The sequence below is a fragment of the Mangifera indica genome, chromosome 9, assembly GCF_011075055.1.
Source record: "Mangifera indica cultivar Alphonso chromosome 9, CATAS_Mindica_2.1, whole genome shotgun sequence".
In the NCBI taxonomy this organism is placed as follows: Eukaryota; Viridiplantae; Streptophyta; class Magnoliopsida; order Sapindales; family Anacardiaceae; genus Mangifera; species Mangifera indica.
Window position 1 is genome coordinate 17936009 of NC_058145.1, and position 26761 is coordinate 17962769.

Below are 26761 nucleotides of genomic sequence, written 5' to 3' on the forward strand. Positions count from 1 at the left end.
TTTTCATCTTTTGAAATGACTTTTTATTAACAATAGTGACATATCAAAGTTTTCCAACTTTATCTTTAGTGATTTCTCTTCTATAAGACCTTAGTTCTTCCTCTTTGATGGTTTTTTGATAGCTCGTTTGATAACTCAACGTTAATTTGAACAAACTTTTTAAATACATATCGAGTTTGAGTTTAAGTCATCTTTATTTATATATGCTCAATTCAAATTTATTTTTAGTGGTAATGCAATATTAATAAACATTGGGTTATACGTTTTTCTTTTATTATATATAAAAACGTTTAATTAACGTAAATTTGATCTTAAATTAAAATATAAAACTAGTATAAATGAATCAATGTTTACCAATAATGTAGAAACGAGATTCTGAAATATACTTTATCGATGATGAAAAGTTGGCTTGCAAATGACTATTCAAGAGAAAAACAAGAACAAATCATATTTAAGTAAATGACAAAACTCATGCTTATAAGTTATTTTACTTCTCAATAAAAAGAAAAAAAAAACCTTAAACATAGAATAATAACTCTTCCAATTGTTTAAATAATCTATATAAATCAAATTATAGTAAAACTCATGAATATGTTCTAATTTGTTTATATCTTGAGTTTATTTTATTTCAATTTGATATACTTTAATCCATTGATTTTGACTATTGATTCATCATTGTGATATATAAATTATAATTTTTGTTCAAAAATTCAAAATTAGAGGATTGTTTAGTACATTTATAAAACTTTGGGGAAAGAAAGGACAGCATGAGAAAAGTGAGAGTTTAGGTAATGAGATAGAAGTAGAATAAGGCCACTTTTTGGTTTAAAATAACGTCGTGATAAGAATACTACCCAGGGGATATCACTTAAAATAATGGGGCCAGCATTGATTTTTCAACGTAGAACTTGATCCAATCTTTGACTTTTAGCTTTGACTAGCTCTTAATTTCATGTCATAATAAAAAAACAAAGAGTAAAATTACATTATTAATATAATTCACTATTATTATTATTTTTTATAGATAATCCAGTGATCAGTCTAATCTGAGTTAAGGGCAAAACTCATTTAAGTCTTTGGACAGTTTGACTATCGTTTAAATCGAATCAGGTCAGACTAATCTGCCCATGATTGAATTGGTTGAATCATACCAAGAGGGTAGGGTATTATTATAATATAACACTAACAAATCAAGAATACCTGTGATTTTGATATTGTAGTAATTTAAGGTTTTTTAATCTAACTTTTTGATACTGTTTAATATAAATAATATTCGAGATTTAGGGGTGAATGTTATTCGAACTAACTCGAGCTCAACTCATAGTTTGGATAAATTTAAATTCAACCCAAGAATTGAGTGTAAGTTTGAATTTAATTTGGAACGACTCCAACGTTAAATTAATTCTAGGTTGAATTTAAATTTAAATTTTACAAATCAAATTGAGTTTGAACTAAAAATATTTTTTGTCATCAATTTTAAATTAATTTTTGTGATTATCTCAAATTAATTTTTATTCAAACTCAGTTATGATTATAAAAAGTATTATATCTCCTATGATAACAAAAAGTTACTTCCAAAGTGTAGTTTTTCTTCTCTTTCAACCTCATTATTCATAAACGACTCTTCTCTTCAGTCACCAAGCTTTTGCTGGTTGTTTACCAAAAGTATCAACATGTCTATCATTCAAAATAAATTCTGAAGAAAGATTTGTTAAAAAGTTTCAATTAAGAAAAAAAAAAATATTCAGCTTGAGCTCATCTCACCTTGTCAGCGATTTTTCTTCAAATCCTTTGCCAATTTTTTTTCTCCAATGAATTGGCTATTGTTAAAACAAACTCAGCTCAAATCCGCCCCTATTCATCAACATTCATAATATTTGTCATAGTAATATTCCTTTATTGTTTAGCTCATAATGGCAATCCATTCCAGCTTAGTTTCTTTGTAGTTTTGTGTTTCTTATCCTTTTGTAGCAGTGGGATAAGAGATTAATGACCACAGAGTTTTGGACATCAATATCATGTCTCATTTTCATTTCTTTATCAAAACAACATTTCCTCTATAAGGTGGCAAAAGGCTAACAAACAACAAATGTAATGTTGATTGATTCATCAATAATACAATCAAAATCTTGCAGCAGCATCATGTATGATAGGGTAATGTTACATCCTCCGCCAGCCCTTAAAACACGGTAGGATTGACTGATTTTCATCCACAGACTATGTGAGAGGATAAAGTTACCCTCAGTAAGATGGAAGAGAAACCAGATGATTTTTTCATTTAAAAAATATAAATTTAGTATTCTACATGAGGTTTTGAGATTGAATATTACTCTGGTTGAATCTATCATCTATCATTCAGAGAGGCATTTGTGGCTAGTTTACCTATACTTGTTCCTGCAATGTATCCACCAGACCAAGCATTCTGTAGAAACAAAAACTTTGATTAGATAGTGGTAGGATCTCAAGTGTAAGGTATAGGACTTGGACCCCACATTGGAAAGTATGGGCAACTAGTGTGGGGTTTATATGGCCTTGGGCTCTCCCATCTCAATAGTTAGTTTTTGAGGTATGGTTCTCTTAAGGTTCGTATCATTTGGTATCAAAGTCATCACCATGTCTCCCAATTACAATCGTGCAGCGCGGGTGATGACACCAGCATTGCAGTGTTCGCCCAGGCCTAGCAGGGAGCTAGCGCACAACCAGCCCACATGGACGCCGGGGCTGCGGAGTGTGGTGATATGTTAGGATTTCAAGTGCAAAGTATGAGACTTAGATCCCACATTAGAAAATATGGACAACTAGTGTGAGGTTTATATGACCTTGGACTCTCCCATCTCAATAGCTAGCTTTTGAGGTGTGGTTCTCTTAAGGTTCGTATCAGATTGCAGTGACAACAATGTGTTTGTATCTTAATAAAAATTTCCTCACCTGGAAATTGAAACCACCGGTCACCCCATCAACGTTGAGTACCTGTGTAAAAATTTCAAATTCATTCAAACATGTACAAACACGAGTTTTTATTTACTAAAGAGCTAGTGGTCACAAATTGGTATGGAACTATACCTCTCCAGCAAAGAATAAACGTGAATGTATTTTGCTTTCCATCGTGTTCAAAGAGACCTTCACAGAGACAAGAAAAAGGGAATTATATTTCCATAGCAAACATGGGGGACAGAGAGGAAGAGAGAAAAATGAGAGAACCTCGGACAAAGGAACACCACCGGCAGTGACAAATTCTTCTCTGAATTGGCCCTTCATCAGAAGTAAATACATATCATCTTAGAAACAACAAAAATATTGAAAAGAATTAAAAGATTTTAGTAAATAATTATTCATACCTTCCCAGTCACTTCAAATGTACAATGTTTTAGAAGATGAGTAATGGAAATTAAAGAGTTGTTGGAAATGGAAGCCCACAAGGTATCACCACATAAACCCTGCATATGAACAAGAAAAACCACCATCCTAATGTAAAATTTTCCAAGCAGATGCCCGTTATATGACCTTTCAACTTGGATTGGCAATGATACCTCACGGTCCAATATATATTTCCAGAATCTTTTCACGAGGCCAAATTCTGAAGGACATGAATTGATCACTTTTTGCTTCTGCAGAGAGGTCATCAAAAAAGCAATCAATTATCACTTTGAAAGCAACAAAGCAGAATGCTATTTATGCAGTAGTAGAATCCATTAAGTCGAAGCAGATTCATGTCACTTCATTACAGTCCCAGAAAGATCAACCAGTAATGCTATAAACTATTTTTGTTTGACTATAAGCTTTACTTAAATTACCCAATTTACTATCAATGTCTGGAAAAAGAATTCAACAAAATTGCTAGAAGGTCTGCAATCAAATAACACAAGAAGAAGAATTACCACAAACTGATTCCTGTGATTACTGAGAATAGACTCCATAGATTCTATATGTAAATCAGACACAAAATCCACTGTAAGTATCCCTGCATCCAAATGACAGTAAGTTCAGAAGCTAAAGAATAAAAAATGTTATAGTTCACTAAAATAGTTATCCTTACCTTTGTAACCTGAACAGAACAGATCACGAGCACCCCAAGCAGATAGCCGGAGAATTACCGGCCCACTAAGTCCCCAATGAGTGACTAACATGGGCCCAACCTAAATTTACAAAATTTTGGTTTAAGTCCAATATATGTTTAAGAATGTATACAAAAGTGAGGAGAAAAACTTGCCTGTGTAAGATGTGGACTATTCTTTTGCACATTTACTAATTTAAGTTTTGCTATGACCTTTTGGAATGTGACCTAACCACAAGAAAGAAAAACGTGATGGTACAAGATGGAGAGAAAAATGACCATTAAGTATTATTCATGTTCAACTTGTAAGCATTACATTAGTCTGGCTATCAAATTACATATAGGTAAGTCCAGGATTCAACTTGCTAGATGGTTCAATACATTACCCCTGACAATTCTGTTAATTGTGAATCTCCAATCTTGAATGTAAATAAGCTAGGTACAGGATCTATAATTGAATGACCTAGTTGAGCTGCAAGACCGTAACCCTACAATAAGAACAGTGGAGATTTATCATGAAACTCATATACCTCAACTAGAATTGGAAAAGCAACATTTGTTAAACAAACCTGCTTACTGCTTCCACTAGCAATTAATAGATAATCAGCCTCAATAGATTCAACCAAGTTGATTGTACGCTTCTCAACCTTGAGAAGGATCTTTCCACCAGCATTAGCAGATGCACTTGTCACAAATTTTCCAGTCTGCAGAGAAACTGATGGAGAAACTGATAGAGAAAGCAACTTGACAATACAAACACGAGCTTTAACTTAATTTGGCCAACATACCTCCCCTAAACTTTGCTTCAGACAAAAGACAATTGACTATTGAAGAGGAACTGTCACTGACAGGAAACACCCTTCCATCTTTCTCAGTCTATGATGGGAAAAGAACAAACTATAAGGAATAATTAAAGAAAGAAATAGAAGACATGCAGTTTGAAAACTGACCTTCAGTTCCACCCCATGATCAGAAAACCAGGACATGGTGTCCAATGGGCCGTGCACATTAAAGAAAGATCCTCTAAATTCTTTATGACCTCTAGGATAGTGCCCTGCCAAAATCTGCAAAGGTCTTATTCATTCTCAGGCCTAAGCATCATGTGATACAGAAGAAAGTTGATAAACAACTGACAACTGGAATAAATTTCTGTATTTACAAAGTGTAACAAACGATTCTCTGCAACGGAATTTCATTCAAATAATTGCCTAACCATCACTTTCAAATGCAAGACAATATCAGAAGGTAAAGACTTACATTCATTAAGTAAAAGACTAAGCACATACTACCAGCACCGATAGATCAGTTTCAAGTATATCTACTGCTCTCAACTAGCATCTTTACAAAATTATAAAATCATCCATACAAGACAAACCCTTACAAAACATGCTAAATTTAATCACTCATCATACAACCAACTAATTTCACCATTAACTATAACATTCAAAACAATTATTACCTTGTTATCAGCACAATGACCATTTGTCACATTGCACCTACCTCCTCCAGAAATTTTCACCTGCCACCACCACCACCACTAACATAAAAATTTTCATAAAATTATCAATAAATCAAAACCCACCAGTCAGGTAAACTTCGCCATCAACATTTACAAAAAAAAAAAAAAGACAGAACCTTCGATAGAGGTTTTCCCTTCTCTATAACAACAACATTAAGCTTAGGTGCAACGGTCTTGGCTCTAATGGCTCCAAAAATTCCAGCAGCTCCTCCACCAACAACCACCAACACCTCTTCACCTGACTACCCATCAAACTGAAACAGAATTAAAATCCCATCTTTATGCCAAAAACCTATGAAATTACTTGAATATACAAATACAAGTTAAATAACACACCATTTCACAATGGGGGTTTAATGCAAAAGTAGAAAACTTCCTTGCATAGCTGTTATAATTTCTCCCGATAATTGCTGTTCTGAAAAAGACTCCAGGGTTGAACACTAAACGCGCTAAAGTGAAGTTCATGGTTGCCCAAATGGATTTCATTGCAGCGGCTAGATATTTTTAAGGGAGCCTACCTAGACTGGTCAGATGACCAGGCAGCTTATTTGGGACGTCACCAACGACAAAACGTATCTCCAAATAATAGACTAAATGTCTTTGATAGATTCAGATGACATGTCGTTTATAAGTGTCCTTACAACTTCTACTTAAAGAGATTGAACGGGTTGACCCGCGCTTGAATCAGGCCAATTAGGTTGATTTAGTTAAATGTCAACAGTATAATACTAACTTATACCACCATGCCATAATATATGTACCACATATTATTTAGATTGTAATTTTATCAGTTAAATATTATTATAATATTTTATTTAATCTAATATTAATTTGATTTTTAGATCAATTAAAATCTAAATCAACTCTTAATTAGATTAATATTCTATCCAAATTTGAACATATTAAATTTATGTCACCCTAATATTTTTACACGAATTAATCTATTAATTAGTTACAAGTAGTTTGTGAGTGAGTTAGCTCATTTGCAGTTAAAATTATATTTGAATTAAGTCAATTAGATTTTAACTCAAAACAAATCAAATTTGAGTTAGAATATCTTCGATTCGTGTTTTAATTCAATTCAAATTTGACAAATTACTGAAAATTTGTTAATGAATTCATCTTCTCTAACAATTTTATCTTTTTTAATATGTTTTTTTATTAATGATTTTTAATATCATTTTTAAAGACATTTTTTCTTTTTTTAAATATTTTTGGATAATTTTCTAACAATTTACTCAATAACTTGAACTACATGCAAATTAATCTTTATATAAGTTTATTTCATTTCGACGTATACCTATTTTCAGCCCTACAAAGGACCACGAGCTACCGTATGATTATTTGTAAATATTTATCCATTCGTATCAATCATTTTAGCAACAATTCTCGTAATTACATTAATCTCAAAAAAAAAAAAAAAGTTCTTTTTCCCATTCTGTCCTCATTCCGTTTCCCGCCTATTTATTTTCTGTTTATCTCCTTCGCTAGAAAACCCACCAGAAAAATAACTAACTCTCTGTAATTTCTGATTTCTCTCCAAGAAACCAACACAAAAACATGGGCAAGAAAAAGCAACGTCCCTCTTCTTCCCGTCGCAAACCATCACAGTCCTCCGGCGTTGCTTCCACCTCTGAACCGCCACAGCCTGAATTATCATTAGACCCTGTGATCTTTCGGGAAGGCTCGCAGGTTCAAGAGGAAATGAAACGTGGAAACTACTGGAAGGCCCTGACGATGGTCAGGAAATCAATGTCTAGTCACCAAGACTCGCCTCACCTTCTGTACCTTGAAGCTGTAGCTCTCCAGTTTCTTGCGAAAACAAAAGGCAAAGATTCCAAGGAAATGATCGGATACTTAGAAGACGCAAATGAATCGGTTGAGTTTGCTTTAAATTCATTGCCCAGTTCGATCCATTTTGCTTCTTGCAAAGTCGCTATTCTGTATCAGAAGGCTTTGCTGAATGATAAAGATTGGGGCGAAGCGATTCGAGAATGCAAGAGCGCGTTGAACTTAAAGATTGAGGATTCAACTGACCCGGGAGTGGATATGTTTCTTGAAGAGAACGAGAAGGTCAAGTCGAGTAAAGAATCAAGAATTGAGCTTGAGAAGGGAGTGATTAAATGGTATTTACAGCTTTGTGAGCAAGAGCAGAATCAAATTGAAAAGGGTAATAAAGAGAGTGTAGAAAAGGTAAGTGGTCCATTACAGGAGATCATGAAGGAGTTTGAAGCAGAAATCAAGAACTGGCGTGCGATTAAGCAGGTAAAGACTCATTATGGTATGGAGAAATACTATGGGGTTTCTATAGTAAAGAAAGAGGATTACAAGTCCTTTTGGAGAACACTGAGTGCTGAGAAGAAAAGGGATTTCTGTAAAGTGAGTATTGAAGAGCTTCAAAGGCATTGGAAGTTAATTAATTTTCATTTGGTAGGCAGGGAAGCCATTGATTTCGCTAAAGAACACAAAACTTGGAAGTGCTGGGAGTGCTGTGATTGTCACAAGAAGTTTGGTTATTTGGAGTTTTATAGGAATCATAACAGGGAGGTGCATTGGGAGAATCTTTATTGGGTGGAATTAGAGTATCAGATTCCTGGTGAGGTGATTGAGTTTATTGAGAACGGTGATTGGAAGCCTTTAGATGCTGAATATTGGGTAACCAAAATTATCAGTAAGATGAATTCAGAGTCTTCTATTTCCTCTGATGGTGACCTGTTTGATAAGCAGAGCGTGGATGAGAATGTGCAAGATTTGTTTGGCAGTAAAAGTGATGAGAATGAATCACCTGAGCGTGCAATGATTCTCAAGAGTATTCGTGGGATGTTTCGCTTGTTTCTCCTACAGAGATGTTTGGCAAAAACATATCTTCATTGGGCAATACAATTTACAGTTCAACAGTTTGAGGATCTAATTCCGTTTTCCAGGCATCTTGGGTTGGAGGCCATTCAGATCATATGCCTTTTGAAAGCTGCAGAGTTGAATCAGGTCCGTGAATTCCTACAGAATCTAACAATTACTTCTGGTAAACTTATAAATCCTAAGTTGGTTAGACCTAGAGATGATTATCTTAGTTGTATTCAAGTGTTTGATATCAAAGAGAAGGTTAGAATCGGTGAAATATTAATACATCGCCTCTTGGATGAGAGATTTTTGAGCGGAGATGAGATTAGTCTAACTAATAATTTTGATGCTATTAATGTTCTATTAATTTGGTCATGCGAAGGCGCAAACATCCCAATGGTTTTGAAGGCATTGCCCAGTCTGAAAGACTCTCAAAGACAAAAATCAAAGGAAATCTTTCAGATTTTTCTCAAAGAATGTTCACAAGATGAAGAATTATGTGATTATAAATTAAGCATGATGACTAGAATCACCATAAAAGCAATTGAATCAGTTGAGAGCATGCTTCCTGAAAAGATTGAGGAGGGGGATGCAAGTTCAGAACAGTCTTATTTCAGAATCATGAAGAAGAGGCAAAAGGAACTTGAAGGGAAAGATGATACTGAGAGTACGATGGAGAAATCTTTAATCTCCAATGTTATAAAGGATATTCTAGCTCAAGCACAAAAACTGGCAGGCTTCTATGATAAAGGGACTGAATCAATAAGTTTGAGTGAAGAAGATGAATTGAAAATGCTTGAAGACTTGGAATCTGCCAAAAGATTGGTAAGATTAACATTACAGAAGAAGAGAGTAAAGTCACTAGAAGATGTAAGTTTGCAAATTATATTGATCATGCACCACAAATTCCACAAATCATAGTGAATCTATGATTGTATCTGTTTACTTTTTGTCTCACTGTGTTCATTCTTGCAGCTGGCCTATGTCATGGCAAAGTTGTGGCCGGATATTTCTGGCATAATGCAGCATGAACTGAAGCTTGAGAGGGTGTCCTTGTTTGACTACAGCTCAATCATGGCATATTTGTTGAAGTCATTCTTGCAGGTTTGCTTCTGGATCCCCTGACTGTGGCTGAGTTCTTTGTATCTTTGTAATTTAATGCATGATGGTTTCAACTGAATTTCTTTTTACTAGGCAAAAGTGGAACAGCTGAAGTATGATTCCACGGCAGCAGCGGCTCTTGCATCTGAGATTGATGACAGCAGTGAGATCAGCACAGTTTGTGATAATGTTATAGAAAAACAAGATAAAAAGAAGAAGAAGAGCAAGAACAAGAATAAGAAGAAGAAAAATTCTGACAGGGATAAAAAATCCAAGGTCTTAACAGTTGCCTCTGGTTTTGTTTTTTACACCATGATATAATTTTCTTGTGAAGTGAGCTAATGTTTGGGTAAAATCTTAGGCAACTGATTGTATTGAGCCTGAACAGCTCCAACACGATCAAACCAAACAAGAGTAAATCTCTTATCTTATCCCACTTGAATGTTGTTGTTGTTATAGTATCTTATGTCAATAATCTATGAGTTTTCAGAGACAATCCAGATTCTGAAATTGGTGCTTCTGCAAGTGTTGAAGACTTGCAAGAATCAATTTTGAATGACTCAAAACTGCTCGACATACGTTTGGAGGAACTGAGGAAAATTGAGAAAGAGTTTGCAGAGAAAAGAGCTCAAGCTGTTGCTGAAAATGTTGAAGGCCTAAATCCTGGTACTTCTGTTTTACCTCTCTTTGAAATACTTCTCTGCTGTCTTGTTGCTTGTGAAATTTTGATGTCCCAGCTGCAGATTCTGAGGAAGTATTGAAGACCGCAGAAGAGTTGGAATTGGAGAGGAATGTAAAGAATGAACAAGAGGAGGTTTCAGAGACCAAGTTGGAAGCAGATTCTCCTGATGAAGCAACGAAGACCGCAGAAGAGTTGGAATTGGAGAGGAATGTAAAGAATGAACAAGTGGAGGTTTCAGAGACCAAGGTGGAAGCAGATTCTCCTGATGAAGCAACGAAGACGGCAGAAGAGTTGGAAGCTGAGAGGAATGTAAAGAATGAACAAGAGGAGGTTTCAGAGACCAAGACGGAAGCAGATCCTCCTGATGAAGTGACGAAGACGGCAGAAGAGTTGGAAGCTGAGAGGAACGTAAAGAATGAACAAGAGGAGGTTTCAGAGACCAAGATGGAAGTAGATCCTCCTGATGAAGTAACGAAGGCGGCAGAAGAGTTAGAAGCGGAGAGGAATGTAATGAATGAACAAGAGGAGGTTTCAGAGAACAAGATGGAAGCAGATTCTCCTGGGGAAGTAACGAAGACGGCAGAAGAGTTGGAAGCAGAGAGGAATGTAAAGAATGAACAAGAGGAGGTTTCAGAGAACAAGATGAAAGCAAATTCTCCTGATGAAGTAGCAAAGACCGCAGAAGAGTTGGAAGCAAAGAGGAATGTAGAGAGTGAAGAGAAGATTCAGAAAACCAGATGGAAGATTTGTATTGGAAGTACTTCTGATCTTTAAAAGATAGTGTCCTTTACCAGCATGCTTCATCATAAACTCCAAAATATTGAACTAATGAATTCCAGTTTGGTCCAATATTTTCATTATTGCAACAAGCCCTTGCCGATTTTTCGATGCAATGATCTTGCAGTGCCATAAAACAACATGAATCAGGACTTGAGATGATGTAGTCGTATGACCATAGGCAACCAATTCTAGTAAGAACTTTCAGGTCCATCAGAGTGATCCTGAACAAGTGTAAATCTCTTCTGCAATCTCATTTCAATGCTCTATGAGATTTCTGGGCTTGAAGAACATGCCCCGTGAACTCTTCATAATTGTTTTATTTTTGAAATAATATTACAAAAACAAAGCACATACAGAGCTTCTGATAGATGAAAAGAAGATATTACATATATAGCTTCTGTACAATCTGAAATTACAATACTCTTTCAGCCTCTATCTACTTTCTATTCCCAAGCAAGAGCAAGATCATGATCAAGATCAAAATCAAACCCAAACAAACATACAAATCATATGTTACAAATTAATACTGCTGAAGAATCCCAACTAGCTATATACTCAAGATCCTTTGCCACTGGGGAAAAAAAAATTAATGCCAGAATCAGTAAATATATAACAAATTAAGATAATAAATTGAGGGGCACACTAAAATCATAATGCCTAGCTTGAGTTCAAGTTCGAGCTAATATCAAAATAAATAATGTTGTCAACTAGATAAACAAGCTTGAGCTAATACACAATGTCACTAAAGAGTAATTGATGGGTTAAACAATATCAACGTGAATAATATTGTCAATCGGATAACAATAATATCGTATAAACAAACAAATTGATTTTGAGTTGAGCTGGAGTTCCAAGCCAAAATCAACTCGTTTGAAGTGAATCGTGGAATGGATATGAGTTGGATCCACCTGGAATAAATTAAAAACTTAATACTTAACTTGAGCTGTTGAAGGAACAACAACAAGATGCATGGCGGCATTGTTTGGAGGAAGATGTAACTTGAGAGGATAGAGCTCCCCATTCAATGGATTTCGAGAACAAACGACGATGTCATCCATCCCTATCTCTTCTTTTATAGCTTGTTTCAATTCCTCCACCCCACTTCCCTTAAATGTGAATTGAAGTCCTTTCTTTGACTCATCAGCAATATTACCATTTTCATCAGTCAAGTCGTAAGTAATATGTCTTCCCTCTGCTTTTGGTGGTGAAGCTTCAAATAAATCAGAAGCCTGCATACAGTTAGTTATATCGCCTTAAAATTGATAGTTATATATATTTTTTCACTGAAGGATCCCAAATTGATAGAACCCAACCATCCAATATCGTAAATTTTGATCAGAATATTCCAACAAATCAATGTAAGTATCTCTTATTTTAATATAGACATATAAAAAATATGGATGTAATTAAAACAAATTGAGTAAAGTAGTATTTGACATTTGACTCAATTTTAGTAGACATAAAAAATTACTTATAAATCTCTTAATTTTTAATATATAATATTTAAATACTATAATTTATATATTTATCAATTAATCTGTACCTCTAAAATCAAATGTTAAGATTTTTGAAACTTGAATGTAATATTTAATAAATATAAAAAATTTATTAATATTTTATTAAAATCAAATTCATGATTTTATTGAATCAGACAATATCAAACTTAAACTTAAGGTTGGTTTAACTTTAATCAAACTGAACTTGATTTGAGATTATTTAATGTAATGATTTAAATTGTCTTCTCACCCTAATTTATACACTCAAATCTATATAAATTCAAACGAAAGTGTGAATTTGAACCTAGCTCATCCATCTCCCACATCAGTCATAACATCTACTTGTTGCAAACAATCTTAATATATTTACTTTCTTCGAATTTACTTTCATTTCTTTCAGAGAAGAAAAATTTAAAGCACAAAATTCATTACCAAAAAAAAAAAGCATGCACACCGAAATTACCTCGTCAGGGGTCTTCAGCCGAATGGCGGTGGGAGAAAAGGTTTCTGATGGTGTGTGCTCAATAGTTTTAACAGGCTGCGGTGCCTGTGGCGGCGGCGTTGGCTTCTGAGGAACCGAAGTTGGGTTCTGAAACTCTAAAACATCTACATCCCATATAATCCATTCTTGTGTGTGGGTTCTATGTGGAATGTCATGCGTGACAGAGTTTCTCCAGGGCGGCAGGCCGCCGTTCCCCCGCAAATAATGGCCGTAAAGCGTCTTCATCTTAACCTGGAGGCCGTCTCTGATGGGTTCCCATTCGACAGACGAATCCAACTTCCTGGGAAGAGTTTGCAGGACTTTCCTCCCGGTGGCTCCGAGTAAAAAGGGCATGTTTGAAGCTGTTAAATATTTGCCATAACAACTTTTTAAACGCATAACGTTTGAATCCGGAACAAGCTCCACCGTCCATTTCGCATTCTTAGAGGTGCCATTCCGGTCCTGGGAAACGTGTTCTTCATCTTCGTCCGCTAGTAAATACTTGTTGTGGTGGCTCTTGAAACGAACGACCTTGGCTTTCTGGAAGATCTCCATGGCAGACTATATAACAAATCAAATCAGTAAGAGGGATATTGTTGAAAACGAGAGCCAAAGATACATACTGAAAAGAAAACAAATTAAACCAGAAATTGAAGGATGCCATGGATTAAGGGCTGAATACGGGTAAAAAATTTGCTATATTGGGTTAATATTAGAGAGTAATTTTCGTCTTGAGAGAGATTCTGTTTATTAATATTACAATTTGCTATATTGGGTTAATATTACAATTTGTGGGACTCAAACCAAGTCCATTTAATAAGAAATATCCAATATGTACCACATTCTACTAGGTTAGGTTACTATTAGTTTGGTTGAATTTATTGTAATGTTTACTTAAATTAAAACAATTCACTAGTGAGACTTGGATTGACCTTTTATGAGATCAAAACTTTGCTACATTCTGCTAAGAACAATTTGAGAGATAATTTTGAGTGAGCAAATTATCTGAAGTTTTATTTCAAATTATGAATGTTGATAACTAGATAGCTCCTAATTTTGATTATTAAAACTTTTTTTTCATACTTAAAAAGTACTAAGGTCATTATTATCACATGTAAGATATGGTTCATCTCAAACAAACTCTTAAGCACCAACCCACACATAGGTTTCTTCTTGGGTAACAAGGAAATTGCAATGGACTCAAAACAAATTAAGAAAATGTTTTTCAAAAACATTTTTGATAATACCTGTATATAGATATATACAATTATCATAACATTTAAATTAAGTATTTATATATATATATATATCTTCAAACTTGAAAAAAGCAAATCATCCAGCAGATCACGATCACAAATAGTAATTCCATCTGCCATGCATCAAACTAGAAAATTATTCATGTTAATGAAGCCAGCTTCATCTTTCTCCAATGATTTTTTCTCACTTTTAATTCTTCTAGGGTTTTATCTATTATGCTATTTAATAGTCATCAAAATGACCATAAAAGGAGGCACAAAACAAGCTTGTGCCGCATGTAAATATCTAAGGAGAAAATGTGCCCTGGACTGCCCTCTTGCTCGGTACTTCCCAGCCAATCAACAGAAGATGTTTCTGAATGCTCACCGCCTTTTTGGGGTGTCGAATATAGGGAGAATCTTAAAAAAAGTTGAGGATGATAAGAGAGATGAGGCTATGAGAACCATCATTTTTGAGGCGAATATAAGGGCTAAGGATCGTGTTCATGGATGTTGGGGGATTATTTGTCATCTTCAACATATTATACAATCAGCCATGGATGAGGTTCGGTTGGTGAAGGCAGCAGTGGCAAAATGCAGGGAGTTTAACCAATATCAAGTAGGTTCAAGTGGTAATGTTGTTAATTTGGGGCAAAATAATGATTTGTATGCAGAAAGCAATGAAAATTTTATGAAGCAAAATGATTTAAGGGTTGAACAAGACCCTTTTTATGAGGGTGCTGAAGATTTTCCAATGACAGTTCCCCAGGATTATGATGATAATTTACCACCACCTGGTCTTGATGATGACAACAAAGAAACTTCAAGCAGGTAGATATCAATATATGTATCAATTGTAACATAATTAACGTGGGTTCAGAATGAAAATATGTGCTTAATTGTTTCTCTTTAATTGCAGTGAGGAATCAAAGGATGCTATATAAGAAGAAGAAGAAGAAGAAGCTCAAGAGTTTAAGCTGTTTTTTCATGTTTACAGGGATGATTCATTTGGACTTTTTTCATCTATCTGAACTGAACTGAACTGGAATTCAAATTTGAGTAACTTGTATAAACCTTAGATTAGATTTTTAAAGTTAATGCTATGCTACCAAAATTAACTTGATTCTTTGTGGAAATTCCAAGTAATATCTTATTCGTTAAAAGAATTTAATTATTTTTATTACTTATATTAGAACAAATATGCATTCAATCAAATTAATAAAACTTCTTCTAATGATGATGTGTAATGAGTAATTTTTCAATTAATACAATCATATAATAACACTATAAAAATAAACAAGTTGTTATGTCACAGCAGCTGTTTTATTAATTTCTTAATAGAGATATAAAATATGTAAGTATCCAAAATTAAATCATCCCCCACGCAATTTCACATGCTTCTTTTAATTTTAAGTATTAATATAATTTTGCCTTTGATTTCTAATTCATTCTTGCTTTCATTAAAATAATTACTGCGACCCCAATTTTGTTTTTTTTTTTTTAATTATATATATTAATTATTTTTTATTAATATAAGTTTGATTACAAGTCACTCGCCTTAACATGCTATAAGTCGTCACACTATAATATTTATCAATTTCTCAACTCATATCTGATTTCTAAAGATATGCTTTTACTTTGAAGTCTTTTTTTTTTTTTTTTCAGATAATTTTATTAATAAAGGTTTGATTATTAAAATTAGATTTTATCTGAATTATTCAAACTCTTTTAAATTAAAAATGGTTAGTTTTCATAAACAAATTAGATTTAAATATTTAAATTAGGATAAAATCTAAAATTAAATTGATTTGAATTTATTTCTAACTAAATCAACCCTAGTAATGATTCATACAAAGTTTGGATAATAATTATACATATTTTAAGAGATAATTAATTAATTAATTAATTATTTATTATTGTGATCACATGCAGAATTACTTAACAAAAATATTTTAGCCGTTTTCAGAAACATTTTCAAAATTTTTAAAAGCAACAGAAAGTTTCATTTTCTTTTATTTACCCCCAAGAAAAACAAATTTGTCTTCAGGTGTTCCGTGTTCGTTTAATTTTCCCAGTCTTTCACGGAGTGTCTTCTCTTTGTCTTCTGCCTTGTCCTCCTCCTTCTTCTTCACCTACAATAACCCCTCAAAAGGAACCATTTGAAGCTCACCCTGAGCTGAACACAAAATGAAGAAACTAAAGACTTATTACATGCAAATACGACACAACAATATCCACCAAACGACAGTCGAAAGAAAATGGATTTTCCTTCTCGTAATCGGCTCAACACTCTCTCTTTTCCTCCTCTTCCTCACCACTTTAACTTCACCGGACGGCACTCCGTTGTTGCCGTTTTATCGTTCCATTTCGTTTTCTGGCTCTTCGATTTTTGTTGAATCTAAGCTTCAGCCTAGTCCCATTTTAACCCTCCCTCCCCCTCCTCGTTTTGCTTACATGATCTCCGGATCCGCGGGCGACGGTAACATGATGAAACGCACCGTTTTGGCGCTGTACCATCCGAATAATGTTTATGTCCTTCATTTGGATAGGGCGTCGTCGGATGCCGAGCGATTACATCTCAAGCAATTTGTGGATGAGCACCCTTTGTTTGTGCAATTTGGGAATGTTAAGGTGATTGCTAAGGCCAATCTTGTGACTTATAGAGGGCCTACAATGGTGGCCAATACGTTACATGGGGCAGCTATTTTGTTGAGGGAAGGTGGAGAGTGGGATTGGTTTATTAATCTCAGTGCGTCTGATTATCCGCTTGTGACTCAAGATGGTTAGTGAAATTTGGTTTTATTATTGATAGTAATGATATTTTTGAATCTGGGTTTGGTTTAGTTTTGATCAAGTTTGGTGGTTTGAGCTGACTGTGATTAGTAAAGTGATGTGTTTTTTGATGTTAAATTGTGGCTTTTTAATCTGAGGTTTTTTCAATTTTGACTAATTTTGGTTTGTTTTGTGGGTTTCTGCTTGTTAGATCTGTTGCATACATTTTCGTATTTGCCGAGGGATCTGAATTTCATTGATCATACTAGTAATATTGGATGGAAAGAGTGAGTTTTGTTTCATTTTGCTTTGTGTTTTTCTTCTTGTTGGTTTTGATTTTGATTTTTGATATCACTTGTGTGGTTTGATTGTGTGTGGTAGGGTCCAGAGGGCGAAACCGATAATTATTGATCCAGGGTTGTATATGACAAAGAAAGCTGATGTATTTTGGGTTACACAGAAGAGGAGTGTACCATCTGCATTCAAACTCTTTACAGGTGCAAAATTTAGCTTTTCTAAGTAGTTTTTTATTATGCATAAATGGTAAATACTCAGGATTATGTCTCTTTCTATGACTTACTATCTATTGTGTATATTGTTTGAAATTTGATTTGCTTTAGATTTTCACCTGTGAACTTCTTGTCAATGTAAAAATGCGATATTGAAAAAAGTTAAAACTGGGAACTTATGCAAGATAAATGGTTTAGAGCTGCTGAGTTGTGAAGGTGTTTTTAATTTATTGGCATTGATAATAATGAAGGTTCTAACAGTTTCAGGGTCCATTGACTGAATGTTCTAAAAATGTTAGGGTTGAGTGACTGAATCATAATATGTTGATATGTTTCTCATATTATAGTTTGGATGCATCAATCTTGCATGAGTTTGGTAAGATAGGATCTTTGTTTGTGATCTCAATTGAAATGGGACTTCTTAGAAAAGATTAGGCGCTTCAGGGATCTGAATCCAAATTTTGTTCTAAACAGAGGATAAGTATGTTGAAGATCTGCTTAAAATCATACAAATTTGCCAGTTTACCTGAATTGTAGATTCTTGTTGTGAATTTAGCATTAGGTTGATATAAAAATTATAACCGGAGGGTTGGCAGGTTGTGTCAGTATATGCTCATGTGTTATGCTGGCTGAGATGAAACTAATTTTTTCTTCTCTACCAACAGTTGCACAATTGAATATATAGTTTCCTCAATAATTAACCAAGCTAAAATTTAGTAGGAATTCTTGTGATTGATGACTTTAACATTCTTTTTAAATACTCTGCCTTGTAATCCTAGTAATGGTAAATGACCCATGTCATAGTTGGTCTTCTGTTAACTTTTTGTGTAACATTTTGCTATCCCCTTCCCTGGTTGAAACATTGTAGATATCTTCTTAGAGATTATTTTTTTTTTTGCACCAGCCATATTTTTAAAACAAAATGTGAGGGAAAGTGATTAATGATTGAATTGGGTGACGAAGAAGTTTAGGGAACTCATCATTTATTGTGACTGTCTTGTTACCAACTGAAATTATTTAGAACTCTTTTAAATTAGGTTATGGCATAGATTAGTATGGCTTTGCTTGTTCTTCACAGGGATCACAATTTTCACTTAAACCAATTATTTGCTCAAGTTGCATTTACTCTGGGAGACGATATGGCCATTTGTTCTCTAATTGCTTTGCAATAGTATATGTTGTTCTCAACTGTGGTGTGACATTTCAATGTTTCACCATGTTGGTAAATTTCATTTGTTAATTTCAGAACTGTAGTTCCTGTTCTTTTACTAGTTTGATACTTTTTTTGTTTTCCTTAAGTAGGGTCTGAACAAAGGTCATATACTTGAACGTTGCTTGACAATTGAGGTTTTTACTATCTCCCATTTGCTATTAATATTGCTTCTTGTGGGTGGGTTACTGAAACCAAACATATTCGTTTTTCTACCATAGGTTCTGCTTGGATGGCACTTTCTCGGCCTTTTATTGATTACTGCATCTGGGGATGGGACAACCTACCACGGACTGTGCTCATGTACTATTCAAATTTCTTATCATCTCCAGAAGGTTACTTCCATACTGTCATTTGTAATGCTCAAGAATTCCGTAACACCACTGTCAACAGTGACCTCCATTCCATATCATGGGACAATCCTCCTAAGCAGCATCCACACTACCTTAACATAGCTGACATGAGAAGGATGGTTGACAGCAATGCCCCATTTGCGCGGAAGTTCCCCCGTGATGATCCTGTGCTTGACAAAATTGATTCTGAGCTCTTGTCCAGAGGTCCAGGAATGGCTACTCCTGGTGGTTGGTGTGTAGGAACTGGGGTAAATGGGACAGATCCGTGTTCTCTTATTGGTAATATCACCAGCCTCAGGCCTGGCCCTGGAGCTAAACGGCTTGAAAATTTGATAAGCTCTCTGTTATCAAGTGAGAAATTCCAGCCAAGACAGTGCAAGTAACAAGATCCCAAGTCTACTTTAGGAAGTGCTTCCCATATATTTTGGGCTAGTGTATATCTGAAGATGGAAAACAGATATGACAAGTAATCAGTTTACCTTCTTGTAAGGGAAATAGAAATTAAGCATGCAGAAAGTACAGGCAATCTCTGGTTTATACAGTTGGATTGTATATACGGTCACACAATATAGATGGATTTGCCAGAAAGATTTCAGCGACCCAGCTGGGAGTATACTGTATACATGTAAGATTCTGTAGAAGTGACTGAGCTTGTTATTCTGTCTGAGCATCCCACTGTATTTGCCCTTTCATTAAGTACATGCATTTGCCTTGATCCAACACCAAGCTTGTTCAGGACTTTGATTGATGTAATGGAGGAACATCGTGGCTGAAATCGTGTTAGGGAAAGAAAATTCACTGAAAATTTCATATAACAAATGAAAATTCTTAGTGCCTTGTGTAGTAATAAGTTGCTTCTGTTTGGTCAGTTACTTTATGGTTGATCTGATTGTTGATTCCATTTCCATATTAGGCAAAAGAAATGTTATGTTTATTGTGATGACTTGGTGTTGGTTAGAATCTGAATAAGGTTTAGTTTGAGATTACTTTGAATATAAAAGTCTGCTGGAGATCTACGAGTTAAAGCTAACACATCACATTAGATATATTTCTGTATTCTAACACATTAAATTTAGTCATCTAAAATGAAAATTACCAATCACAATACCCTCTTGAAATGTGATAATAGATCTTGATTGTATGAGATATAGATGAAAATGTATATATAAAATTGATAAGAAGGGAATTAAATAACATTTATAAAAGAAAATTGATAAGATGCTTACCTTGGTTACTTTCTCAGATGAAGCAGTTTCCGAAGGCGGGTGCAAATGAAATATTGTTATAAATGAAAGACATGGAGAGGCTTCAGTCGAGGAGAGACAATGCTTACATGTGGTGTTATTGGATGAATGTATATATATATATATATATATATATATATATATAGACATGCAGGCACCGTCTCTCCCGCGACAGAAGTCCCTGTAAATCTCTCTTTCTAATAAACAACCAGCTCCTCTCTTCAAACAACTGATTTGCGGTTGGTTGGTATATATATATATATGCATGGCAAGAACATTAGGCCAAGCAACTAGCTAAGTGGAACGGCTGACCATTCGTTTTGCTTGTTCAAGTAGTGCTCTAATTATTCTTGCCAAGATTCAACCTCTCACTCTCTCTTCCTTTCTCTCTTATCCATGCAAATAATGCATAAACATATTAGTCATCGCCGCTAACTTTATAAAAGGCAGGTGGTATCGAGGGAAGTAATAACCTACACATTAACAATTAATTTATGATTATTTTTATGCAATTTGTTAATCTGAGTTGAATATTAGTTTCTCAACCTGCAGTTCCTATTCAATATTAGTTTCAAATAAGTTAAAAGTTTAAGTTAAATTAATTCAAATTTATTGTGTTATTGAAAGTTGTTAACAAATTTTTATTTTTTCTAATTTTCTTTCCAGGTAATTTGTTTTCTTCTTCATCTTCAACAAGTTATTATCAATTCGAATTAAATTTTTGGAATATGAGTTTAATTTGTTTGAATCAATCTCAGATAGAGTTTAATTAATTTAATTCAAATCTACACTTAAATTTGTCAACTGTTGAAAGAGCTGATGGACTATAATGAGATTTCTTTTAAATCTCTAAACATTAATGAAGTCATTGGATGATGAATGAATGAATTTAGGTCCCCATATCATTTTTTGTTATCTTATAATAATAATTTTTTGACCAGTTCAATAATAAGTAGCAGAATAGATGGCAGATATATATATATATATATATATATTGAAAGAGGCATGCAGCTCCTCTCTCAAGGTGTTATGGCATATAATATTCAAATATTATAATTAATACCATAATAAAGTTGCTCAAAAGCCACGTAGAAAGCTAGGAAAACCAAATAAAGAAAACCTCAGTGAAAACAAAAGAAACAATTAACAAGTAAACAATTATTTATACAACCAACATAAACCATATATAATAAACAAGACAACAGGCACAGCATACACGTGACGTGAGATTCGTAAACTCCTATCATAAATATCAAATATATCGTAAAACTGATGAAGACAACAGCCACACACACACACAATAACCTTTTCAACGGTACCTTTTACTTTTTTGTGCACATACAAACAAAGGCTGCCTTGCCAATAGTAACTCATTTACACCGCACAATCAAGCATGTGTTCAATGGTGGGTGAGTGCAACAACATTGAAAGCATGTCTCACACACACTTTTAAACCAATCTTATATTAATAAAATATAAAAAAAAATATTATATATATATATAAATATATCTTAAATTATTTAAAAATAATTAAATATATTAATTATATAAACTTTAAAAATCTAAATCAAAACTATGATGTATTATTATATATTCAAAATAAATAATATTTTAATAATTTATTGTATAAAATATATATCATAAGACCCACGTGCCAGTCATCATCATCAAATGTGGCCATATAGGATAATGATGTGAAAGAAAATAAATCATGGCTGCCGGGTATAAGAGCTGTTGTTGGAGCACAGCTCACCAAAGATTCCCCCAACGCAACTTACACTTCCCTTTTTGAAATAAGATTAATTATGTGTTAATACAAATAATTAAATTTAAGTGAAAGGAGGAGGAGGAGGAGAAGAGAAGGACCCATTCGCTGCTATAAATTTTATTATTGAAGAGATTTTTGCAGCAAAGAATGTGCATATATTTTATAAGGGGAAGAAAATTTGGGGAATTTAAAGAAAGACATCAAATAATACTGAATTATAATTAATTAATAAATTTTTAACCAATGGGAAATTAAATTTATTATTCTATGATTCACCCTTGAAACGTACAAGATTTAGACAAAAGCAGCTCTGTGGCTGCTTTTTCCTTTTTACAAAATAATGCTCTCTTTATCACTTAAGAAGGTGATTTGAACTTGGTTTTAATTTATAATATCCAACATAAATTTAAATTTATTTGAATTAGTATATAATATAATTGGATAGTTATTAATGAATAATATTATTAGTAAAATAAATAATATCATATTAAAGAGAGTAACAAACCAAATTAGAGATTTAATTCAAATTTGATTTAACTCAAATTTACACTTATTTAGACTATGATAAGTTTTCTTGTTCTAAATCATTATAACAACAGAACTGGTCCAAGAACGAAGACTTGCACCCTTGCATCTAGACATCAACTTTTTCAAAGAAAGAGAGAAATAAAAAATAAAAAATAAAACCCTCCCTCTCATTGATATCCCAGGCCACTAATGATTCAGAGGTTCCATATCTCTTCTTCTTCTTCTCCTTCTCCTTCTCCTTCATTAACATAAAACTGAGAAATTAAAGGCTGATATATTCTTTGGCTTCTTCCCCCGCAGTTCTTGTTTCAACGCATGATTTTAACTTTTCTTTTTTGTTAATCTTCAAATCTCTCTCTGATTAGGTCGTATCGGGGGAAGGAAATATGAGCTTATTATAATACAATTTTTTTTATATTTAAAAATAATATATTTTTGTACCATCAATATTTCTATTCTACGAGTATTGTATTATTATTATTATTATTTTTCATTTCACATTATATTTGATTTGTCAACGTAAAACAGCTACAGCTGGTGGCTGCTAACATACAGCCTTTTCAATTCTAAGTCTAAAATCCTCTTAACTCATGCGATGATGTCATATGGTTGATGAAAATAATTGGTTTTTTTATTTATTTATAATATATGTAAATATACACCCGGTATCCTCTTCGTCCAACCGTAGCCTCAAAATTTTCATCTACAGGCTCCATGCTTGACAAGAAAGCCCAGAAAAAATGACTGAAATAAACATATTGATCATGTTCACTGTGGATTTGCCCATGAACCTCAACCTTAATATATGTGAGAAGATGAACAAGAAGCTAGACATGGAAGATATGTTGTATTTGCGTACCTCTTCATAAAATCTTAACCACAAATGCTCTCTATTATGCATTGCCTTTAGATCTGTACTGTAAGAACATAGCAAGAAGTAAAAGAGTGTCTTATCGGAGGATGGTGGCACTTGCGGCTCTTGTTTTAAACACATACAAAGGCAGGTGCCACCGCTCCTGCGACAAGACTCCCTCAACTCCTTTTAAACCTCCATGCATACCTCTTACTTTTTCATCGTATGTTTCTCTCTCTGTGCAGCCTACCTTCCGGCCTGCCTTTAATTTTAGGCCTCCGATGTTTTGTAGGGAAGCTATTGGGTATATAAGTGCCAAACCCGAGGACGAAGTGGAGGTGGTTGGTTGACAAATTTCTTATTTAATTATTAATCCAATTAATTAATTAATTAATTGTGTTGTTATTCAGCATGATTATCAGACTTAGTAATCATAATATTTGAAGTTTTTCAGTATCTATTCATATGTTTATCCACTTATTTATACACATATGGATTGGATTCCACTTGAATTAGCTTGATCTGGATTTAGTGTTTGGCTTGAATAAGCCATATTTGAAATAAGATATTCTCAATTGGAGTTCAAGGCAATTTAGCTCAAATCCAATGAGTTCTAGAAAATTGTGGGCAAATTCATAATCTCCCATAACTTTTCTTCTTGTTGGGTTTCTCTTTTAACAATTCTTTTTCTTTTATCGTGACTATTTAACTTCTTCAGTGATTTTTTTTAACAATCTTATTATTAATTCAAACTCGAGTTGGATTTTCTTTAATTTAAGCCCCGTTTGAATTTACCGCTTATCTCATCTGCTACTCTTTGTGTTATTAATTTAAGGTAGTCTTGGCTTCTTTACATTGTACTAACTCATTGGGTGTTAATATTAATTAATGTAAATAGGGTAGCTGGTCCACATAAATGATAACTTTGTTCAACAACACCAGTCAAATCAGTTTCATTTCATATTTTGATTAATTATTAGCTCAAATTAGAGTGTGCACGCACATGTAGATTAATTTCAATGGGGCTTTTTATTAAAAGATGGAGATGGGGACAAGTGCCTCAACTGTTCAGCTGTGACCGGCAGCAATCCACTGTGGCCTCACCATTTGTCTGTCTTGTCATCATCATTCTCCGATTCCTTTGGATTTGGATATTCTATGTTTTTGCTCATAGATCTATAGAGACTTGTGCTTGTTTGTCTCAAAGAACGTTAAAGACATAGAGATGATGGCTCACCAGAAAATTGGAGGAAGCAAGAAGATGGATACTTACTCAGAAAAAATGGAAAAATTAATAACAATGAAAATAAAAGTTAACATTCAGAAATTGAGGTGTCTGTGATAGTTGTTGGATACGGTAACCCGAATTTGAGAACAGGTGTTTTAGATGAAGGGGGTTCCATGCTTTAAAGTGTGGGGAATGAGGGTGCCACTTAAAACTTCAATTTTGAGCAAATTATACATGTAAGGTTGAACGAATATGACTTAGAGTTTTGGAAAAAACATTCCATCAAATAGAATAATCGTTTAACATTAAATAGAATGACCTTTCTATTACAAATATAAATATGTACTAATATGAAAATTGCATAAATTTTAGAGAGGTTAGTGAGCGGCTAGGGTTTTATAATTCTACATTTGATACTCATAAGAGCTATTAATCTTTTGTGCTTTTCTTGTAATTAAACTTTCATATATAGTGATTTTCCCATCTCTGGTAGTGGGTTTTCCTAATTTTGGGTTTCCACGTTAAAATAGTAATGTTGAACAAAGTCAAATTTGTGGGGCTCATATACATACATAGCACCAATGTATATATGTGTATGTTCATTGCACGTTACAACACATTTTCAGTTTTAAATGAAAAGTAAGACAATTCATTCAACTAATTAAGATGCATGCATGACTTGCTGTTGACGCACAAGGGCTAATTCATGATACAAACTGATTCTATTAATCTGTTCAAACTTTGTGTTAAAGTAGAATTAACAATTCGTAATATAAGCATGTGTATATATATTTTGTTATTATATAGTTTGGGGGATTGATAGGGTGATCTCTATTCTTGAAGATGTTCTCTTATCTATCAATTCTTTATTTGTTCTGCAAGCCATGGCCACCATTAGAGTTATCTTCCTTCAATTAATTTCTTCCATGTACTCATCATTAAAGTTCTATTGATTAAGAAACATTGTATTTCCACAAAATTCACTGGAACCAAATTTCTAAATCGTTTTCCGAAAAATAAAGTTTTTCTTCTTAGGTTTTGGTCAAGATTAGATGCCTTCTCATTGAAGTTTCAGCAGAAATTTCTGCCAATTATACTTGACAATCCATCAGCATATAGCTAGATGCCAAGCTTAATCATCTTTCCCAGCTTGTTTTGTAAAGTAAACCAACAGAAACCATTAATTAGGAAGACTTAAGATTGAGTTATTGAAAGGATACTAAACATATATTAATTTATATATGCTGCTGTTATTAATTTCTTTATGGAGATATGCAGTTAATAGCATTGTTTATGAAGCCATATTTGGCCTAGATTATGTTGGATTAATAATCAAAGCATTTTTAAAACGATGACTTCAATAATATTGGGATGTTTTGGTACACATGTTCTTCATTAATTTCATAAAAGTGAGTCAGTTTGAATCAGAATCAGCTTTTCTATAATAAATTAACAAAAATAAACAAAGTTTTGAATCATCAAGAGATAATAACATACAAACATAAATTGATAACATATTATATATTAGCTAGAATGGCCCCTTCTTCTTTTAAAGTGATTTCCCTTTGTTGCTCTTAATCTACCTATTAAATTTCGTATATTTCATAATTAATTTATATTGGTAGGAAGAAAGCATTCATCTTTATATGAACTTGGACGACTGACTTGATTGCATTCTTATTCTTATACAGATAAAATATTCATCCCAGCTGTGTTTTTGTTGGCAATTAACTTATATATTTATAGGGATTTGGAATATATAGGTCTTGTTTTAAGGTTTGCAGGGAAAATATGCAGCATGTGTCTCTCCTAAGTCGTCTCTTCTCTAACCTTTTTTGCTTCAATCATAGGCGGAGTATAGCCACAACCCTATCCCTTTTTTGTATTATTGCCAGATAAGACTTAGAAATTTTTTTTATTTTCATCTACAACAAAACAGGAAGAATCATTCTATATATTGCCGAAAAGAGAGAAAAAAAAAAAGATTAGATATAATCCACAACATCTTCTTGCATTAGGAGTGTTTAAGATAGGGTTCATATATATGTATAGTTGAATTAATAATAAGTTTAAAGTACTTTTTATTAAGAAAGGGTTCGGGGTTTTG

The 26761-nt window shown here is 33.6% G+C and overlaps 5 protein-coding genes across 9 annotated transcripts; 3 read left to right on the plus strand and 2 right to left on the minus strand.

Annotated features, from left to right (window-relative positions):
- Positions 1-2001: 2001 nt before the first annotated feature.
- On the minus strand, positions 2002-6145 carry LOC123225522 (uncharacterized protein YtfP). 5 transcript variants are annotated; one of them, XM_044649518.1, is made up of 16 exons: positions 5910-6145; positions 5690-5815; positions 5514-5591; positions 5005-5118; positions 4843-4930; positions 4624-4769; positions 4441-4542; positions 4211-4282; positions 4037-4136; positions 3879-3961; positions 3531-3608; positions 3339-3437; positions 3202-3241; positions 3064-3120; positions 2929-2970; positions 2002-2422 (listed from the first exon to the last, which is right to left on the minus strand). In XM_044649518.1, exons 1-15 carry the CDS (start codon positions 6057-6059, stop codon positions 2957-2959), a joined length of 1347 nt encoding a protein of 448 aa, XP_044505453.1. In that variant the 5' UTR covers positions 6060-6145; the 3' UTR covers positions 2002-2422; positions 2929-2956. The 5 variants fall into 5 exon arrangements, with proteins under 5 accessions (XP_044505453.1, XP_044505450.1, XP_044505451.1 ...); XM_044649515.1 differs by having other exon boundaries at positions 3202-3252; positions 5910-6141; XM_044649516.1 differs by having other exon boundaries at positions 3202-3252; positions 5514-5573; positions 5910-6140.
- A 988-nt stretch (positions 6146-7133) lies between these two features.
- On the plus strand, positions 7134-10971 carry LOC123226374. The gene is made up of 6 exons (XM_044650872.1): positions 7134-9239; positions 9390-9518; positions 9609-9692; positions 9877-9929; positions 10006-10181; positions 10253-10971. The coding sequence occupies exons 1-6, from the start codon at positions 7134-7136 to the stop codon at positions 10969-10971; spliced, it is 3267 nt and encodes a 1088-aa protein (XP_044506807.1).
- A 932-nt stretch (positions 10972-11903) lies between these two features.
- On the minus strand, positions 11904-13509 carry LOC123226375. Its single transcript, XM_044650873.1, has 2 exons — positions 12928-13509; positions 11904-12206 (listed from the first exon to the last, which is right to left on the minus strand). Exons 1-2 carry the CDS (start codon positions 13507-13509, stop codon positions 11904-11906), a joined length of 885 nt encoding a protein of 294 aa, XP_044506808.1.
- Positions 13510-14448: 939 nt separating this feature from the next.
- On the plus strand, positions 14449-15133 carry LOC123226376 (LOB domain-containing protein 27-like). The gene is made up of 2 exons (XM_044650874.1): positions 14449-15020; positions 15109-15133. Exons 1-2 carry the CDS (start codon positions 14449-14451, stop codon positions 15131-15133), a joined length of 597 nt encoding a protein of 198 aa, XP_044506809.1.
- A 1096-nt stretch (positions 15134-16229) lies between these two features.
- LOC123225027 (beta-glucuronosyltransferase GlcAT14A-like) lies at positions 16230-19883 on the plus strand. Its single transcript, XM_044648872.1, has 4 exons — positions 16230-16971; positions 17173-17248; positions 17343-17458; positions 18902-19883. Exons 1-4 carry the CDS (start codon positions 16377-16379, stop codon positions 19414-19416), a joined length of 1302 nt encoding a protein of 433 aa, XP_044504807.1. The 5' UTR covers positions 16230-16376; the 3' UTR covers positions 19417-19883.
- The last annotated feature ends 6878 nt before the right edge of the window (positions 19884-26761 follow it).

Bases quoted from the DNA above. Each gene is read 5' to 3' on its own strand.
- LOC123225522 (XM_044649515.1), bottom strand. From the start codon at position 6,059: ATGAAATCCATTTGGGCAACCATGAACTTCACTTTAGCGCGTTTAGTG. The intron at 4,931-5,004 runs GTCAGTTTTCAA...TTCCCATCATAG, and splicing joins ATCATGGGGTGGAACTGAAG to ACTGAGAAAGATGGAAGGGT. The intron at 2,423-2,928 runs GTGAGGAAATTT...TTGTTTCTACAG, and splicing joins CCGGTGGTTTCAATTTCCAG to AATGCTTGGTCTGGTGGATA.
- LOC123226374 (XM_044650872.1), top strand. From the start codon at position 7,134: ATGGGCAAGAAAAAGCAACGTCCCTCTTCTTCCCGTCGCAAACCATCA. The intron at 9,519-9,608 runs GTTTGCTTCTGG...TCTTTTTACTAG, and splicing joins TGTTGAAGTCATTCTTGCAG to GCAAAAGTGGAACAGCTGAA. The intron at 9,693-9,876 runs GTTTGTGATAAT...GTAAAATCTTAG, and splicing joins ACAGCAGTGAGATCAGCACA to GCAACTGATTGTATTGAGCC.
- LOC123226375 (XM_044650873.1), bottom strand. From the start codon at position 13,509: ATGGAGATCTTCCAGAAAGCCAAGGTCGTTCGTTTCAAGAGCCACCAC. The intron at 12,207-12,927 runs GTGTGCATGCTT...AACTGTATGCAG, and splicing joins CCCCTGACGAGGTAATTTCG to GCTTCTGATTTATTTGAAGC.
- LOC123226376 (XM_044650874.1), top strand. From the start codon at position 14,449: ATGACCATAAAAGGAGGCACAAAACAAGCTTGTGCCGCATGTAAATAT. The intron at 15,021-15,108 runs GTAGATATCAAT...CTTTAATTGCAG, and splicing joins AACAAAGAAACTTCAAGCAG to TGAGGAATCAAAGGATGCTA.
- LOC123225027 (XM_044648872.1), top strand. From the start codon at position 16,377: ATGAAGAAACTAAAGACTTATTACATGCAAATACGACACAACAATATC. The intron at 16,972-17,172 runs GTTAGTGAAATT...TCTGCTTGTTAG, and splicing joins TCCGCTTGTGACTCAAGATG to ATCTGTTGCATACATTTTCG. The intron at 17,249-17,342 runs GTGAGTTTTGTT...TGTGTGTGGTAG, and splicing joins AGTAATATTGGATGGAAAGA to GGTCCAGAGGGCGAAACCGA.